A 16,526-nucleotide genomic window follows, 5' to 3' on the forward strand; every position below is an offset into this window, starting at 1 on the left:
TTCCCACCCAATAGATTCTCTCAAACTAGTTTACTATCTTAACATAGGGTCAAGGAAAAGCGCGCCAAAATAGGAATCCAAGTGTCTTAAAATCCTTCAAGACCATAGTGGTGAAGATTGAATTTCTTTATTTAGTGGTATCTTTCTTTAGATTAATTAGTTGGGGATTCTATTAGGACCTTTTCCTAATTAAAAAATATATATAAAGATTACATCCCTAAATATTGCATTCATAATAGAATACATTTTTGCAATATTGAGACTAAATTCATAATAGATTTATAGTGATGAGTAAAGAAATATTTAAGATTCTAAAAAATTTGATGTTTTCTTTCTCCCAACCGTCATTGGATATTGGGTGATCTTTGAGGCATTATGTCAAACAATTCATGTGCCTTATCTAAGCTTACACATTTTGCATGCATGTGTACCTGGGCAGTTGCACTACAACATCTATACTCACTAATCACATTTGAATGGAAGTTTCTAAATCCATTTCAAACACATTTTGTGCATATCCTGCAATAATAGCATTCCATTAGATCATGTTTCTTTGATGCATTTGACCAAATAGTTCATGCGCTTTCATGTCTATACTTTCACATTTTCCAAACATGTCAAATAGAGCATTTCCAACCGTAAGCATATGATATTAATTGCACTTACCTTCTGCTTTGATGGAAGCCCATACTATGTTCCAAAGCTCCCATTTTGGCACAGGTAGAGAGTACGTTGGCAAATAAAACTGATCGAAATGGAAATCTATTTGTTGCATTGACTGCATTATGAGGATGCTTATGTCTTTCATTGATAGCATAAAGAAGGAAAGGACATGAGAATATCTCCTTGGGGAGGTATTCTATGACAGATGCGAGGTAGATGAGAGTTTCTTATGCCATTTGCTTTGTTCTATGTAGTCAACTGCGGGAACACTGTTTGAATTCAAATTCTAATGGCGATTGTCTTTTTAACGGAAATGAACGGGAAGGGACGTCAAGGGAAGGAATGGGCACACAGCACACCTAAGCAGTCAAAGCTTAGTGTGTGTTTTTTAAGGATGGCCTCTTAAGACATCATAATTGATTGGCTCTTCACTCCTAAGACCTTCCAAAGTCTTTAATGGCTTCATTGAGTCCTTTGGCCTTCCAAATGCACCTACACCAACTTGAATTCTCCTTCAATGCTTGATTGCCTATTCACTTGGAATTGAATTGATTTTATAATTAGGAGATCACTTGAATTGTAGGTAGACCCCTTCAAATGACAGGGTAGGTTTCCTTTTATACCTAATATATGTCTTGAAAGCATTTTATCCCGATGGCTTTAAATTAAAGTACTTTCTCTTCTATTTGGTATTGGAGGAGTAGAGGTTGCATTGCATTGTCCTATGATACATATTTCCACAAATAAAACACAAGTTAAATGTATCCCAGGTCGATGCAAAGCAACCTCTGCTCCAGAGATCACCAGAAAATAGAGAAAGAACTTTAATTTAATGCCATCAGGATAAAAGTCTTTAATCAAGACAGATAAATGGTATGCAACTGTATCTATTTGGAATGCATTACCCAAACACCGCAATCGATCAGTTGCCTTTGAAAAGAAAGTGGTATGATGAAATATTTGGGCATAAAATAGATGAAATGCACTCCATACTACTACTGCACAATATTTTGGTTGATGATATTTTTAAAATAGTAAAGGAAGGTGTATGGAACAACTGAATTCTTATCATTATAAACGATGAATATTTTAAGATCCTTTTATGATGTGTAAGTTGAGAATATTTTATGAAAGGTCCCTAAATGAATCCATTTTAAACTGATTTTAGCAATAACTATCAGATGTAGACAAAATGAATGCTTTTTGGATTAGGATGGCACACATAATCTACTATCAAAAGGTTGCTTTGGAAAGTATATGATTCAAAACTAAGGAAATGCAATTATTTACAATTTTTAACCTTCTTAGATGCAAAATCCCTTATTTAGCCTCTCACAAACCCTTAAAAGTAGGGTTTCTCATATACCCTTCTTCCAAACACTATACCATCCAAATGATGATGGATTCACCTTTCATTTGAAATGATGGATTTGTAATGGTAATTTAATGTTCTTTCATATTTTTGTATATATTCTTTATAATAGCCTATTATATTGATTTGTTCTATTATGGATAATGGTGTGGGTCACATGGCTTTGCCATCGGTGAATGAAAGCATTGAATGAGTTCTACTTTTAAAAATTACATTAGACATTTTTAATTTATTTGATTAAGTAGTATTTGGAAAAAATGATTATCAATGATGTTTCCTTTCTCCAAGAATTGTCTAGGATCTTTCTGTCAGATAATATGTAACATCGAATGACTAAATCTTTTCATTACAAATGCTTATTTTATTTAATTATTATCCAAGCGTGAATTAAAATTTATATATGTATGGAAGCATAACATACAAGCTGAAGAGTCATGTGCAAGCAAATTTTGTAAAAGAAAGCAAGAAGGCATTATCTCGAATGACATGGAAAAAAGCTCATCAGCTGCCTAGAAGAGAGCAATTGGAGAAAAGCAGAGGAAAGTGTTTAAGGGTGATAAATAGATAGAGAGTATGCAATACAAACAAACAATGTCTGGAGTGTGTGATGTGACCTCTCTAATTTATGTCCGGAGGGACTAACTGGTTTTGGAGTTCCTGCGAAACCTATTGGGCAACGCTTGGAGGAAATCAATGTGTTCATGCAAGGAGCACCTTTTTTCTATTATGAGAATGATACTTTTGCACCGAAGGATATTTGGAAGTCAATATCCAAAAATTTCTATAGTGTGGAACCAGAGTTGCTGAACTCAAAGTAATTTTCAACTTTCAGAAGACCAAGAGGTTATGTACACAATCTCCCAATAGAAGGGCGATTTCAAGCATTACCTCTCCCCCCCATGACTATTCATGAAGAACTTCCTCAGACAAAGGACTATTGGCCTCCATGGGATCAAAGAAAAAAATTGAAGCATAGACTCTAGACGATGTGGTGGTGTCCTTCGTGAAGAACTCTGCACTATAATTGAAAATTCACGAGGGAAACTGCAAGATAGTGAAGAGAAATATAATCTTGAAAAGTGGGAAGAATGGATCTTGGTTTGGGTGGGGCCAAGTCAGGTGGCTCCTCTAGAGGTTGACAAGATAGAAATCATATTAGGATTTGAAAATATCACACTCGTGGAACTTCGTGTGCGAGTGAATGATTGCGGTGTTTGGGTAATGCATTCCAAATAGATACAGTTAAATACCATTTATCTGTCTTGATTAAAGCCTTTTATCCTACTGGCATTAAATTAAAGTACTTTCTCTTCTATCTGGTATTGGTGGAGAAGAGGTTGTTTGTTTGTATTGCATACTCTCTATCTATTTATCACCCTTAAACACTTTCCTTTGCTTTTCTCCAATTTCTCTCTTCTAGGAAGCTGATGAGATTTTTTCCATGTCATTCAAGATAATGCCTGCTTGCTTTCTTTTACGAAATTTTATTGCACATGACTCTTCAGCTTGTATGTTCTACTTCCGTACATATATAAATTTTAATTCACGCTCAGATAATAATTAAATAAAATAAGCATTTGTAAAGAAAAGATTTAGTCATTCGATGTTACATATTATTTGATGGAAAGATCCTAGACCTTTCTTGGAGAAAGGAAACATCAATGATAATCATTTTTTGCAAATAACACTGAATCAAATAAATAATAAATGTTTAATACAATTTTTAAAAATAGAACTCGTTCAATGCTTTCATTCACTGACGGCAAAGCCATTTGACCCACACCATCTCTCGCCGTCGAAATTTCGATGACAACTAATGAAATGTCTAACAAGGATGTTGTATATCCAACATCACTTCCATGTCAGACGGTCGTCGAGGACCAATCATAGCATCCATCAGATTTCCAACAGAAATCCGTCGATATTTGTGGTCAGGGGTGCAAATATAGCCGTCGTTGGAGGAGTTCATAACATCGTCGGACGACCGATGCAAATGGCATCATTGGGAAGCCCGATGAGGAGTTTTCGACGGTAAAGTTGGTCCGAAGTCCGACATTTGGTCATCGCAAATCCGACAATTAGCCATTGGAAATTAGGCCCAAATGTACTAGTGAAGGTTGATGAATTGTATATATAGGTGATATAGTCATGTAGTTTGGGTGTCGATGTTGTGTCTACATTATCAGAGAGAGGTTTGTGTGCGAACAAGTGATTTATCATTCAGTGTTGAGTTTTTTGTGAGATTGGTGTTGCAAGGCAGACATCTATGCTTAACCGGAACTATAATCAGGCATTTGGTGATGTTATTCTTTCATTTCATTTCTTCTAGATTGTAGTCTAAATCTTATTGTAAGTCAATGAGACTTTCCTGAAGGTTGTAGCCTTCTAGGCCATTATATTTGAGCAGTGAGCTCTAGGCAGTGTATCTGAATGCATGTGCATTCCTCGTTGTAATATTTTCACATACTACTTCAGAGTATCATCTTACTATGGGTAGGTTCCCACCGATTTTTTTCCTTAACCGGGTTTTCTACATCAAAATCTTGGTGTTGTGTGTTATTCCGGTGAAGACTGATTCACCCCCCCCCCCCACCCTCTCAGTCTTCCCTCTTGGTTGTTGCTAACACCTTTAGGGTTTACAAATAGGTTCAAATTCAACATTAATAGATGGTATAACTAATTCTCAAACCCCAAGAACCCTTAGCTTTAAATTTTTATTCTTTTGGTCTTTTGAGACTTTCATTGGTAGTTACCATTTTGGTATGCAATAGATGGTATATCTAATGTCTAGTTCTTAATGGTGTAAGAGCTTATACTTAGGCATATCAACAAGATTGCACCATCAAATATTTTTTTATAACCAATCTTTTGAGATAGGATAGATGATTGATTTGAATCCTGATTCTTGAGTTTTTTTGTTTTTTTTAATTTGTTTATTTCTTTTAGGCATTGAACATTGAGGTTCCCTTTTACCATATTGCTTTTTAGATGATGGAAAACTATATTATTCGTACTCCTTGGGTTCTAGTTTCTATGACTTGTTTGAGTGATTAAGGTTCGCTTCAATAGTTTATTAATTTTGGTATTGATCACGTGGTGATCCCTATAGTGAAGTTATAGTAGTAGAACAACTTCTTGCACTAATAATGAGAGGAGGGCAATGCAAAAAGGTTTCAAATATTTATAACAATTATAGAAACTTAATAAAATATAAATAAATAGTATGAATGGCACAACATAGTGATTTACATGGGGAAATCCCTTTTGGGAGAAAAAACCCACTCTAAAAGTTGCCCAATATATTATTCATAAATCAACTACATAATACAATATACTTGCAGAGAAAGATTCTCATAGTCCAGTATCACCATCTAGAGATCCAACTGTAACTCAATAGCTATATTATTCATAAATCAATTGCATAATATAATATACTTGCAAAGAAAGCTTCTCAAAGCTCAATACCACCATCTAGAGATCCAAATGTAACTCAATAGCTATAAGAATCTTGCATACAACCTTCATCTCACACACCAAATACATAGGAGATACAATGCGTGAAATCATCAAATAGCACTACAAAACCATGAGCTAAAACCACCCAAAAAAGTGGTAACCAACTTACCGCTAATTGAAGATTCCCTATGATGTGTCAAAGAACACGCCAACATGTTAACTCCCTTTTATATCTCATTATGTGTCCAAAATATTTTTATATTTCCCTTTTAAGGAGAGCCAACTTTTGAGGCCATAAATTTTGATCTGATAATTCGATTGATAAATGGTTTGAAGTGTTGGAAATCTTGTGAAGTGCTCTATGAAGCTATAAATTGATACGCCAATTACAACCATTTTTGGGCCCAAAAATGCCTCTAAGGCCTTAAAATTTGTCTTTTAAACTTTTAAACAAAACTTATAAAAATGAAAACTTTAATATCTTCAAATCTAGACATGCTCTTGCAAAAAAACAATATCATCATGCTTTGGGGAAAATTTTGGATCAAACTATGTTAAAATGTAAACTTACTATAAATAGTAAACTTATGTAAATGCAAGGTTGAGACACCATTTTCCTAACAATCTCTCTATCATATCCTTGATACTTTACACTATAACCTATATGGAGTATTTAACCTATATGGAGTATCAAGATATTGAAGATTTTTATGATAGTATTTCTAATTAATGTAAATAATGTAGCATTACGAACACTTGATTTCTAGCATAAATACTATTCACCTTACACAATGTTTTTTATTAAGGCAAAAACAAGTTTTGAAGTGACCCAAAACCCTTTACATAAAGATTACAAAAGATATATCAAATAGACACAACAAAATAGATCAAACCAAAATAACTATAGGACTAAGAACAAGCAGGAAGCATAAAGAAAGAAGCCCAGTCCAATCAATAGCAAAAAGCCAACAACATGCCAATGTTGGGCCATCAATCTATTTTAAGTTGTTCTACCTCTAAATAAGTGCAAGGTAATCATTTCAATTCTTGAAACCTATAAATTAGCTTTTATGATGGTCTTTGATACTTGGTATAAGATATGAGTGATTCTTCAAAGCCAATGAATGAAGTACTATTGAAAATTTGGCTAATTATTAATGTTACATAATTATTACAAACATTATCTTCTCTTAGAAATTGTATGATTCTATTTGATTATAATGTCCATGTGATTTGTCTATAACTATGCAAGGAGAGCTAGGCAAGATTAAATATGAATCCAAGGGGTACACTCCCCTTTCCAAAATGTTCTCACTTTACAATTAGATTGGTGATACATACTTTTGATATGTGGATGTTGTATATTTCCTACAAAGGCTGCATAGAGAATGAGATAGAAATAACACGGCACAATATCTAGCAATCTCTTATACGTTGAAGGATTTACTATTCCAATCTTAGTACAATCTCTTGAGTTTGTATTGACTTGTTTCTAATACTATGATTAGGGTGAAATAAATATATACATCCCATTAGGTGATTTTGTATTGGAAATTAGTCAAGAGATGATAGGAAGAATGTTTGGTCTTCATGTCCATGCATAATATGATCTTATAGACATGAAGAAATCCATTACCTTTTATGAAAACCAAAATAGAATATCCATTATTTTCATCAATAATCACCTCCTCTTTGTATCCATGAAAGTTTCACATAAGATGAAAATGGTACAATATAGGAGTGAATTTACAGAAGATGTGAAGGATCTCATTGAATTCCCTAGTAGGGTTCACCCCATGTTAAAAAATTCCACCTATGGTTGTGCTGCATCATTATATAAATATAGTGGATAAAAAGAGAATTGACTTGGGAACCATCCTTAGTGATAGTTTACATGACCAATTGATTGATGAGCTAGAAATTTTTAAATTCTATATGACCTCACATCTAGTATATTTGTTGGCTTATAAAGGAAATTTTCCAAGGTTAAGAATGTTTGGCTCACATGGATTGAGATAAGCACAAAGTATACCATCATTATCCCCAAATATAATTGAAAGAGCTAGAAAGAATTATTATTTAAGTTCAATGATACCTTCATTTTTTGCAATTATTAGAAGGCTTATATGTTGAAAAATTATTCTTATTGCCCAGGTGTTAATGTTTTTGCATATACACTCACAAAAAGATTTGGATTGCCTCCTTATAAAGATGGAAAAGAGGGCCCTCTTATTTGTAAATGGTTGTTCAAGGGAAGAGAAGGTCCACATATTCTTGAGTTGTTAACAAGCAATGTTCCTCCTCCTCTTTGTAGACTGTTGTTCGTTTGGTAAGGAAGAGATAGATATGTCTCTCATTTGATGATTAGGGTGAGATGGGCATTTCTACCTCATTTGATAATAATTATGATCTTGGTGTTGTTGGTTCAAATATGATATTAGTAAAGATGGGCATAATTGACTCAAAATTTAAAATTTTAAAATTGAAATTGTTACACACTTTTCCTCTAGCCATTATGATCCACTTTAGTACATATTTGCATGATATTTTTTTATCTTGATATGTAAACAAATTTATTTGTGCATATAAGAACATCCAATACCTATAGGGGTAAAAAAAGTATAAGAAAAAATATTCTAAGAACATGTCAATTTGGAACACCAAAAGAAACCCATTGCATCAAAACTCTCATATAGTCAATTTGTGTGCTTGAGAATACTGTCTATGAACACACCCAAGGCCACTAAGGAGTTGATTAAGGAGGCAAACAAGTTTTGAACACCATTATGTCAAATCAATTCAATGAGTTACAAGAAAAATCCATGCATTATTTTATTTTTATACAACTAGAACTTAATTATGAAGGGGTCATATTTGATTTAGAGAAGATCTTGGGTCTATGTATAGTTTGAGATAGCGAGCACACTAGATATATTAATTTACAAACTTTTACTAACTAAAAGTTATGTTTTTTCAACACTATTTCATTGTTTTGATTAAGTAAAAGCAGGCTTTTGAAAGGAATCCGAACCTTTTACAAAGCAAGATATATAGAAAGATGTAGAAAACACCGTGCCTGATCACTTCAAAAACTAAAACAGATCCCAACCGAACAAAAAGGGAACACTATTTTTCATTGTTGTTTCCTAAGAAAGTGTCTTATATATTTACATTTACCATCCTAAAATAGCATTTCAATTTATCAATGTTTAACTCTCTCCCATTTATAATATATATATATATATCCAACAAATCAAATACATATTTAAACATAAATATTAATTAAAAATTAAAAACTTAAAATTATGTTGACCATAAACTTTAATTAATTAAAATTCAATATAAATTTTAAATTTCTATTAATTAACATGTTTAGAGTCAAATGTACATCCAGCATGCCAAGAGTCTTTCCTGAATGGCTGATGAATCTTTCTTACACATACAATGTTTGTCAAAAATAAAGAAATTAGGATATCTAAGCTTCTAATATGTTCATTCTATGAGTGGACAATGAAGAATTAAAAGAGAAAAACTAGATTCAAATCAGTGCTCTTAGGGATTCTACCAAATATTAACCACTATTGATGATTGTTTTATATCTTAACTAAAATAAGCAAACAGTAGAAATTCTTAAGGATAAAAGATGACAATTGTGGAATCAACCAACTCAAACGGATGATCTTAAGAGAGGAACAAGAAAACCCTCAAATCATCTGCATCCTTTTCAGGCAAACCCAAATTTATCTCTATGCACATAGATCAATGACCGAAATTGTACCTTCCTATATCCTTTTAGATGACCTTTATTGTCGAAGAAATCTTAGAATGCCTGCAACCCAGAGCAACTCTCTTGGGCGTCACACCAAGGAGTTCAATCATTAAGCCCAAGTGATTTACAGCCCTGTCTTGATTGTTCTCCCCCTGAGGATTAAACAAGAAATCACCTGTGGCAATGCATCCAGAAGACTATATATCTGCTAGAGGGTGTCGCAGAATATCCTCATAAAACCCTTCTAGTTTTATATCACTGTCATGCAGCTCACGAGAGCTGGAACACTGCTCTCTAACAGGATTCATATCAGTACATGTATTGATACTTTGTAGCTGAGGAGGAGGAGAAGGAGAAGAAGGAGGATAATTAAGGTAGGCAGAAGACCCATAAATGTTTAGAGCCGCACGGTCATATGCAAGAGCGGCCTCCTGGGGCGTTTCATAGGTGCCAAGCCACAGGCGCTTTCCTCCATTGGGCTCCTTGATTTCAGCCACCCATTTACCCCACGTCCTCTGCCTAACACCTCTGTAATTGTACTGCCCATTTTCAGGCCCTCCCATCCACCCTCTTCTATAACCCTTGCGAAGTTTTCTTCTTCTTTTCATTTGCCGCCATGGCTCTAAAGTCTCTGAAAATTTCTTTTCCTTCTGCCCATTCGTAGTCTTCACCATCTCTGCAAAACAGGGGGAAAACACTGGATTTAGATTTGTTAGAAGAAGGTATATGGTGGATGGGAAAAGAATGTTCTGCGGTTTGAGATCTGTGTGAATATTTGAAAGTTTCCCATGCAAGAAGTCAAGTTTCCCATGTGAAAACAAATTTCCTTTACCATGTGCAATGGAATGCCCTTCCCACTATAATGTTTGAGAAGAGTCCTTAAATTGTCTCTTAAAAGCTCAAGAACCAAACAGACATGATTCCCACATGGTTTGGGTACGACCAAACAGTATAGGCAAACTTATTGCAATGCCATAATAGCTTACAGTCATATATTGATATATTTTTCCCCAGCTAATAAGATTGTCATCAGCGGGCTACCATAAATCCTTTTACATAATATGACCCGAGGGATGCTAGGATTCATAATCAGTATCATTTCCTGAAGACTAAACATAATAACTATAAGGAAATCTAATAATAGCTTACAGTCATACAATATCCATGGTTTTTAGCATTTAGGATACTGCCATAAATACCAAATGAGTCAGAAAGAGCCTCTTTGTTTCAATGTTTACTGAGGTGGGTTGTTACCTTGCCTTGGTTGATGAGGAGGATCCACACTCTGAAACTGTTTCTGTTGCTCAGATTCTGAAGATGGTTCAACTCCTGAAATTCCTCCTCCTACATTCTGGTTTGATTATGCTGAGAGTGAAGATGGACTGCCAGCTTGAGGCCATGTCTGGACTTGTGGTGGACTAGATAGCTCAACATGTGTCTGCACTCCTTCCGGGATGGATGCATTATTTTGAGCTGCTACATCTCCACTGCTACAAAGTGAAGAGAAACTTTAGCAGAATTTTAAATTTAAAAAAAATTATGAAATAGGTGCTACTAGCAACTTCCTATTACTTACTTCATCATCCAAGAACCGCTTCCACCTTTCTGTTCCAGAAGATCATTTGCCTTGTTCTCATTATCTCTCTCTGTTGTTACAAGATATATTGACCATAAAATGCAATCATTGACAAGAAAAGCCAATTTAACGTAATCTGCAAATACACAGAAAATTCCATTGCTTACCTCGCCGATGGATTTGCAGATGACCATTACGAGCATGTGATGTAGAAAATAACCTGTTACAAAATCTACAAGTAAATTTTTTAGGCAAACGTCTCCCCTTACGTGAATTATTTTTATTGCTACCAACTGAATCCAATTCTCCATCCATCTTCGTCTTCAATCTTTATTGGGACTCGAACAGTATTACCCAAACCAAACTGTTTGTGAAATCATCGAGCAATTTAACCACACATTCTTTGTCCTCTGGATCAGCCTGTGCTATTACTTTAAGGACTATAGATTCTAATCTATAACTATCTTTGTTCCTTGTTATCTTGAGGGCTACATATTTCTTGAGTTGGGTGTTCCAACTCAGCTTGGATTGAAGAGATCGCCTCTATTCCCTGTTTTTCTTCTGCAAATGGGCGTGCTTGTGTAAATGATACAGACAAGATCTCTTCACTTTGGACTTCTTTCTCGCTGCCCATAAACAAGAATCCATCCTATTAGAGGACCGCCAAAGCTTTCCGTCCAACACATTATATTTTCAGCTAGTTATAGCAAAGTTTACCGTTGTGGAGTTACCATAGTTTCTTGTTTTTCAAGATTCAAGATCAAACCCAATGGCGATTTAATGTAAGATTCGGTTAGTTATACATATACTTTCGAACATGATCTACTGGATCTATAACCTAAGCTTTGATGGTGGAATGTTACAAAAATAGAATGTTCATGTTCTTTTGTTGATGGATTCTATTGAATTCCCATCAATATTGAATTCTTGAAGTTCTTTCATGCAAACAAAAGTAATTTATAAAGGTAAGGGCATTTTTTTTTTGATCGGTAAAGGCAGAGCCAAATTATATTGATTATATAGAATTTACAGAGCAATAGTTTTTTAGCAGAATCCAAAAAAGAAGCATCAAAATTCCTTCTAGTAGAGAAGAAGGAATGCTACCAGGCATTCTATAGAAGGCATAAGGAGTCCTCCTTAAAAACATATGTATGTATGAGAAAACCTTTTTAAAACAAAAATTTAAAGTCTAAATGGCAGAAGCTTACTGCCCTATTAACAGAGATTATACTGATGAAAGCAAAAAACCCACTCGAGAGACATAATAGAAAGCTTAAGGTAGCTAAAGGGGACCTAGCTTGCACTTTCCTTGTGGGCTTCAGATGGCAGATGCTCCTTCCTCGCGCGTCCATGGCCTTTGCTAAAAAACTATTAAAGTATGGTTCAATAATATTAAAGTAAGGGCATATTAAAGTATGGTTCAATAATATTAAAAAGGAAATTTACAAATTTCATTTGACAAGATATAGGTGGAGACTTCTATGACATCTCAAGATAGTTTTATTTTTTTATTAATTTGGTTTCAAGTTGAAAGGTTGTAGTGTGGGATCTTAAATGTAGTCATTCTATTTCTATTAAATGTAGGTTGTAATGGTTGTCAAGGTAGTCATCTTATTTCTATTAACATTTTATCACATGTTTATGTGGGTGTGTCAAATCTATGTATGCAAGTAATTTAAAAATATTTATCTAGTAAATATATGTACTATAATCATGAATTTATTTTCATTTTATGAATTATAGTATTTGAACAATAATATTTGTGTCTATATTAAAAAATCAAGTACAAATCATTGAATAGAAAAATAATAAAAATATATTTTGATGCCCATATATTAGCAAGTGCCTTATCACTCATTACATAATCACTTGTTACATAAGGAAGTTCATTTCTTGAATTTTAACTTGGACTTAAGCACCCATAAAAAATGCATTTGTGAAAAAAATATACCAACAAAAAAAATTGTGTATGTCATATGGATAATTGAATAGATAGTGTTATTATTGTGTATCTAAATAGGCTTAAGAGAAAATGAATTAAAACATGAAAAAACATGTCCTCTTAGCGTACTAGCTAGAACTATGAAATGGTGTCCATTGTGGTGGTCTCTTTTATTTTATTTTATTTTTTGGATGAAAGACCAAAACCTATAATATATTATTATATTATATAAAACAAAGAATAGATACAATAACGAAGTGAAAAAAAAAAGGAAAGAACCGCCCTCAAACACGGAAAAGACATTTCCAAACCAAAATTCGACTAAGAAATTCAACCAAAACCATCAATTGAACCCCATATTACCAGAAGAGCTATTAAAAAAAAACAAAAAACAAAACATATTGACAACCCCAAAGACATTATTTTTCATTCGAACTTTCCTCTGAAGAAGCAAGATCAGCTAGAGAAGGAAATGAAGTTGCAAAGCCATGAGGACTGCCTACTGCATGATTCATGAGCACCCAAATTGCATCAAACTTCAGTAATGCTGATGAAAACAAGGGCTCACCAATAAGAGACCTGTATGAAAACATCCAAGAATGGAAAGAGGCAGGTGATTGAAACTTAAAACCATTTATACTGAGCATGAAGCTGAATCTACAAATACCTCATCTTTATTAATGAAGCAACCAATCCACCCAATTCCTTGGAAAATGTCATATTTCTCCAATGTCATAGACATCTCCTCCCAACTATACGGGGCAGGATGAACAAAAGCCCCTATAAGCAGCTCAGTGATGTCGGTAGAGTAGGTGAGATCCATAACAACTGTCGTGAACCAAGAAACAGCATCTGAATGAAGGAGATGTGGATTAACTTGCAACCAATTCTCCCCTAATATAGTAGAAATAGCTCTGTGGATACTAAAACAAAACACTGCAAAAGTCGACGACATGGAAAAATGGGGGATATTCCCCATAAATTACATATCCAAAAACTTTCCTCCGAGCAAGACTCTAAATGCCATGGCAAGACAAAGATGTCTAGAAACCGCTTCATAGCAACAAACTAAGTGAAATGCTTATTTATCAAACTTCCACACATACGAAATGCATTGAAAGCAATGCAATTATGAAGGAATAAAAACCAAGGAAGCATAAGCCACTGCATATGAATCTAACATGGGAATAGAACGGAGAATGCCAATTGTCCCAAGTTCAAAACAAGAAATGCAAGTGAAGGATAGAGAATAACTTTGCAATGCATAGGAATGCAGAAACACATGCAGGAGAGGTATGTAGGATGATCTCGGAGTAATTGCACTCACAATCATAGGCCAAGTGCAAAAGGAGTCCCATCATACAATAATTAATGTAATGTCACCAAAACAACATAAGCACAACATTAGCAAACAACACGAGAATGTCCAAGAAAGAACAGAATAAAACATGTGCCACAAACCACCCATTTTTGAAAAAGTTACACAATAGTTAGGAAAAAACATTGGTTATCAATTTATGAGATCATCCTTTACTCTCTTCATAAGGTCTTCACTCTGAAGAAGATAATTTTCAAAAAGAATTACTTCCCCCTCCTTCATAAGGCAACCTTGATTTGCTAGATAATCAACTACTTTGTTAGCCTCCTTGTAGTAATGCATCACATTGAAGTTTTGAAGTTTATGAATGCTTGCTTTGACTTCTTGGATGATGTAATTTATTTTTTAGTTTGGTGCTTTTAAACCTTTGAAAGCCAAAATTAAAATCGTAGAATCTCCTTCGATGACTATATTATCAATCTATTCAGAAATTGCAAGCTTGATACCAAACAAAAGAGCTCGAGCTTCAGCAATATTGTTCGGTCCATCTAGGATCCTTGTGATACCAGCTTTAATGAAATTTTCCATATGATCTCTGATAACACATCTAATACCTGAAACCTTTGGATTCCCCTTGGAAATTCCATCAAAATTAAACTTATAAAAGTTCATATGAGGTGTTCTCCATCTAATCTCCTTTTTATTCACCCTCTTAACTATGTTATGCATGAGACTACCTTTGAAAGGAAGCTTCACAAACTTCCATTCCTTAAGAATAACATTATCCCAAGAAGTGAATTGAGATTCGAGCCTCTTATGTCTAGTTGTATATGAATTCATAGCCTCAAAGATTACAATATCAATTCTAGTGGTAACTGCCTCTAAACTATTCTTCTCCTTGAAGATGTGCCTATTTGTTTCCCACCAAATATTCCAAACTATGATAGCTGGTGCAACATCTCAAATAACTGAAAAAAAGACTCTCCAAACAATCTAGGCCATGAATCAAAAACATCTCTCAATTTTAAATAGAGGGGATATTCCCAATGAAGTTTCATTAGGAGGTACTTCTAGCAATCCTGAGCAATGCAACAACTAAGAAGCAAATGATGCATTGTCTCATCACTTCCTTCACATTTTTATGCAATTAAAGGGTTGGGCTATACCTAGAGTAGATAATCTGTCACTAGTCAAAATTCTACCCTTCAAAGCCAACCATGCAAATGTACTAACTTTTTGGAGACCTGCCCCTATCTAGCAAAAAGAAAAACCCCTAGAATGATGATCGACCACTGAACTTGTGAGAACATTATAACCCCGTTTGACTATGTAAGAACCAAATTTTGATGGTAATCAAATGAGTTTATCTTTTGAGTATTTGAAATAGATTACTCTATTCCTGAGTTCTTGAGAAAGAGATTGATTTTGATTAAGAGGTGCAATTACAAAAGACAAATCTTTCCACTTAACTAAACAAATACCATTTATGCAAGAAGTCTGAAAAAAATCCTAAACTTTGTAGCCCCAAGAAGATTTCAAAATCATCTTGATATCCTCTAAACCCTATAGATGATCTAAAGGAGGAAAACCATGTTCCAGGAGTCTTCCCAAAATTCAATTGAATTGACATCATGTACTAGCCATGTTAGATTAGGTAGAAAAAGTTCCCTGCATTTCAGCAAAAAATTACACAAAGACATGGAGGGGAGGTTAAGAATGGTGAAGATTCTTTCCAGAACCTCTGAGTGAAGATACCTTGCTCTAATAATGGATGCCCAAACAAACTTATCATTTGCATATAATTTTCATACAAGCTTGGTACCCAAGACTAAATTTCTATCAAGAAAATTATGAATACCAACCCCCCCCCCCCCCACACACACAATTTTCGGATGAACAAACACTATTCTAGGCGAATAAATGAATTTTATTCTTAGGGTCTTTGTTACCCTTCCAAATAAAATTATTCAAGTTTGATTCCAAGTTTGACTTAACATGCTTTGGCATAGGGAGGACAGACATTATATAATTTGGAATTGTAGCTAGTACTATTTTAATCATTAGGTCTCTTTTATTTCTTATCATGTTTTCTAGAGGGAATTTTAATGTTTTGCCTCCTCTTAAACCCTATTATTTTTGCCTCCCTCTACCCTCTATGTAGTCTTGTTGTCAAAGTTGGTATCTTTAGTCTCCTTTCTAGTGGAAATTATAATGTTTTGCTACCTATTAAACCCTATTGTTTTTGCCTCCCTCTACCATAGATTGGGATATAAATCGGCTCTATTAGGAGAAAATATATAGGTGGGATATTCAAAATAATGTATATCCTAATCCATGGTATGATTCTACCACTCTCTAATCTACAGTAATATCAATTTCCTAACAAAAATATTATATAGTATTATCACTAGTCTAGAGATAGTTTACACA

At 34.2% G+C, this 16,526-nt stretch overlaps 1 protein-coding gene across 3 annotated transcripts; it reads right to left on the reverse strand.

Annotated features, from left to right (window-relative positions):
* Window positions 1–9,024: 9,024 nt before the first annotated feature.
* On the reverse strand, window positions 9,025–11,632 carry LOC131068247 (dehydration-responsive element-binding protein 2D). Of its 3 annotated transcripts, none has more exons than XM_059214126.1 (4): window positions 11,004–11,632; window positions 10,837–10,906; window positions 10,520–10,750; window positions 9,025–9,936 (listed from the first exon to the last, which is right to left on the reverse strand). In XM_059214126.1, the coding sequence occupies exons 1-3, from the start codon at window positions 11,149–11,151 to the stop codon at window positions 10,621–10,623; spliced, it is 348 nt and encodes a 115-aa protein (XP_059070109.1). In that variant the 5' UTR covers window positions 11,152–11,632; the 3' UTR covers window positions 9,025–9,936; window positions 10,520–10,620. The 3 variants fall into 3 exon arrangements, with proteins under 3 accessions (XP_059070109.1, XP_057859419.2, XP_059070108.1); XM_058003436.2 differs by having other exon boundaries at window positions 10,515–10,747; window positions 11,004–11,631; XM_059214125.1 differs by lacking the exon at window positions 10,837–10,906 and having other exon boundaries at window positions 10,515–10,747; window positions 11,004–11,630.
* Window positions 11,633–16,526: the final 4,894 nt, after the last annotated feature.

Source organism: Cryptomeria japonica, chromosome 11 (genome assembly GCF_030272615.1).
Source record: "Cryptomeria japonica chromosome 11, Sugi_1.0, whole genome shotgun sequence".
Taxonomy (NCBI): Eukaryota; Viridiplantae; Streptophyta; class Pinopsida; order Cupressales; family Cupressaceae; genus Cryptomeria; species Cryptomeria japonica.

What these genes read in the sequence shown, in the direction of transcription:
- LOC131068247 (XM_059214125.1), bottom strand. Translation starts at nt 9,934, where the DNA reads ATGGTGAAGACTACGAATGGGCAGAAGGAAAAGAAATTTTCAGAGACT.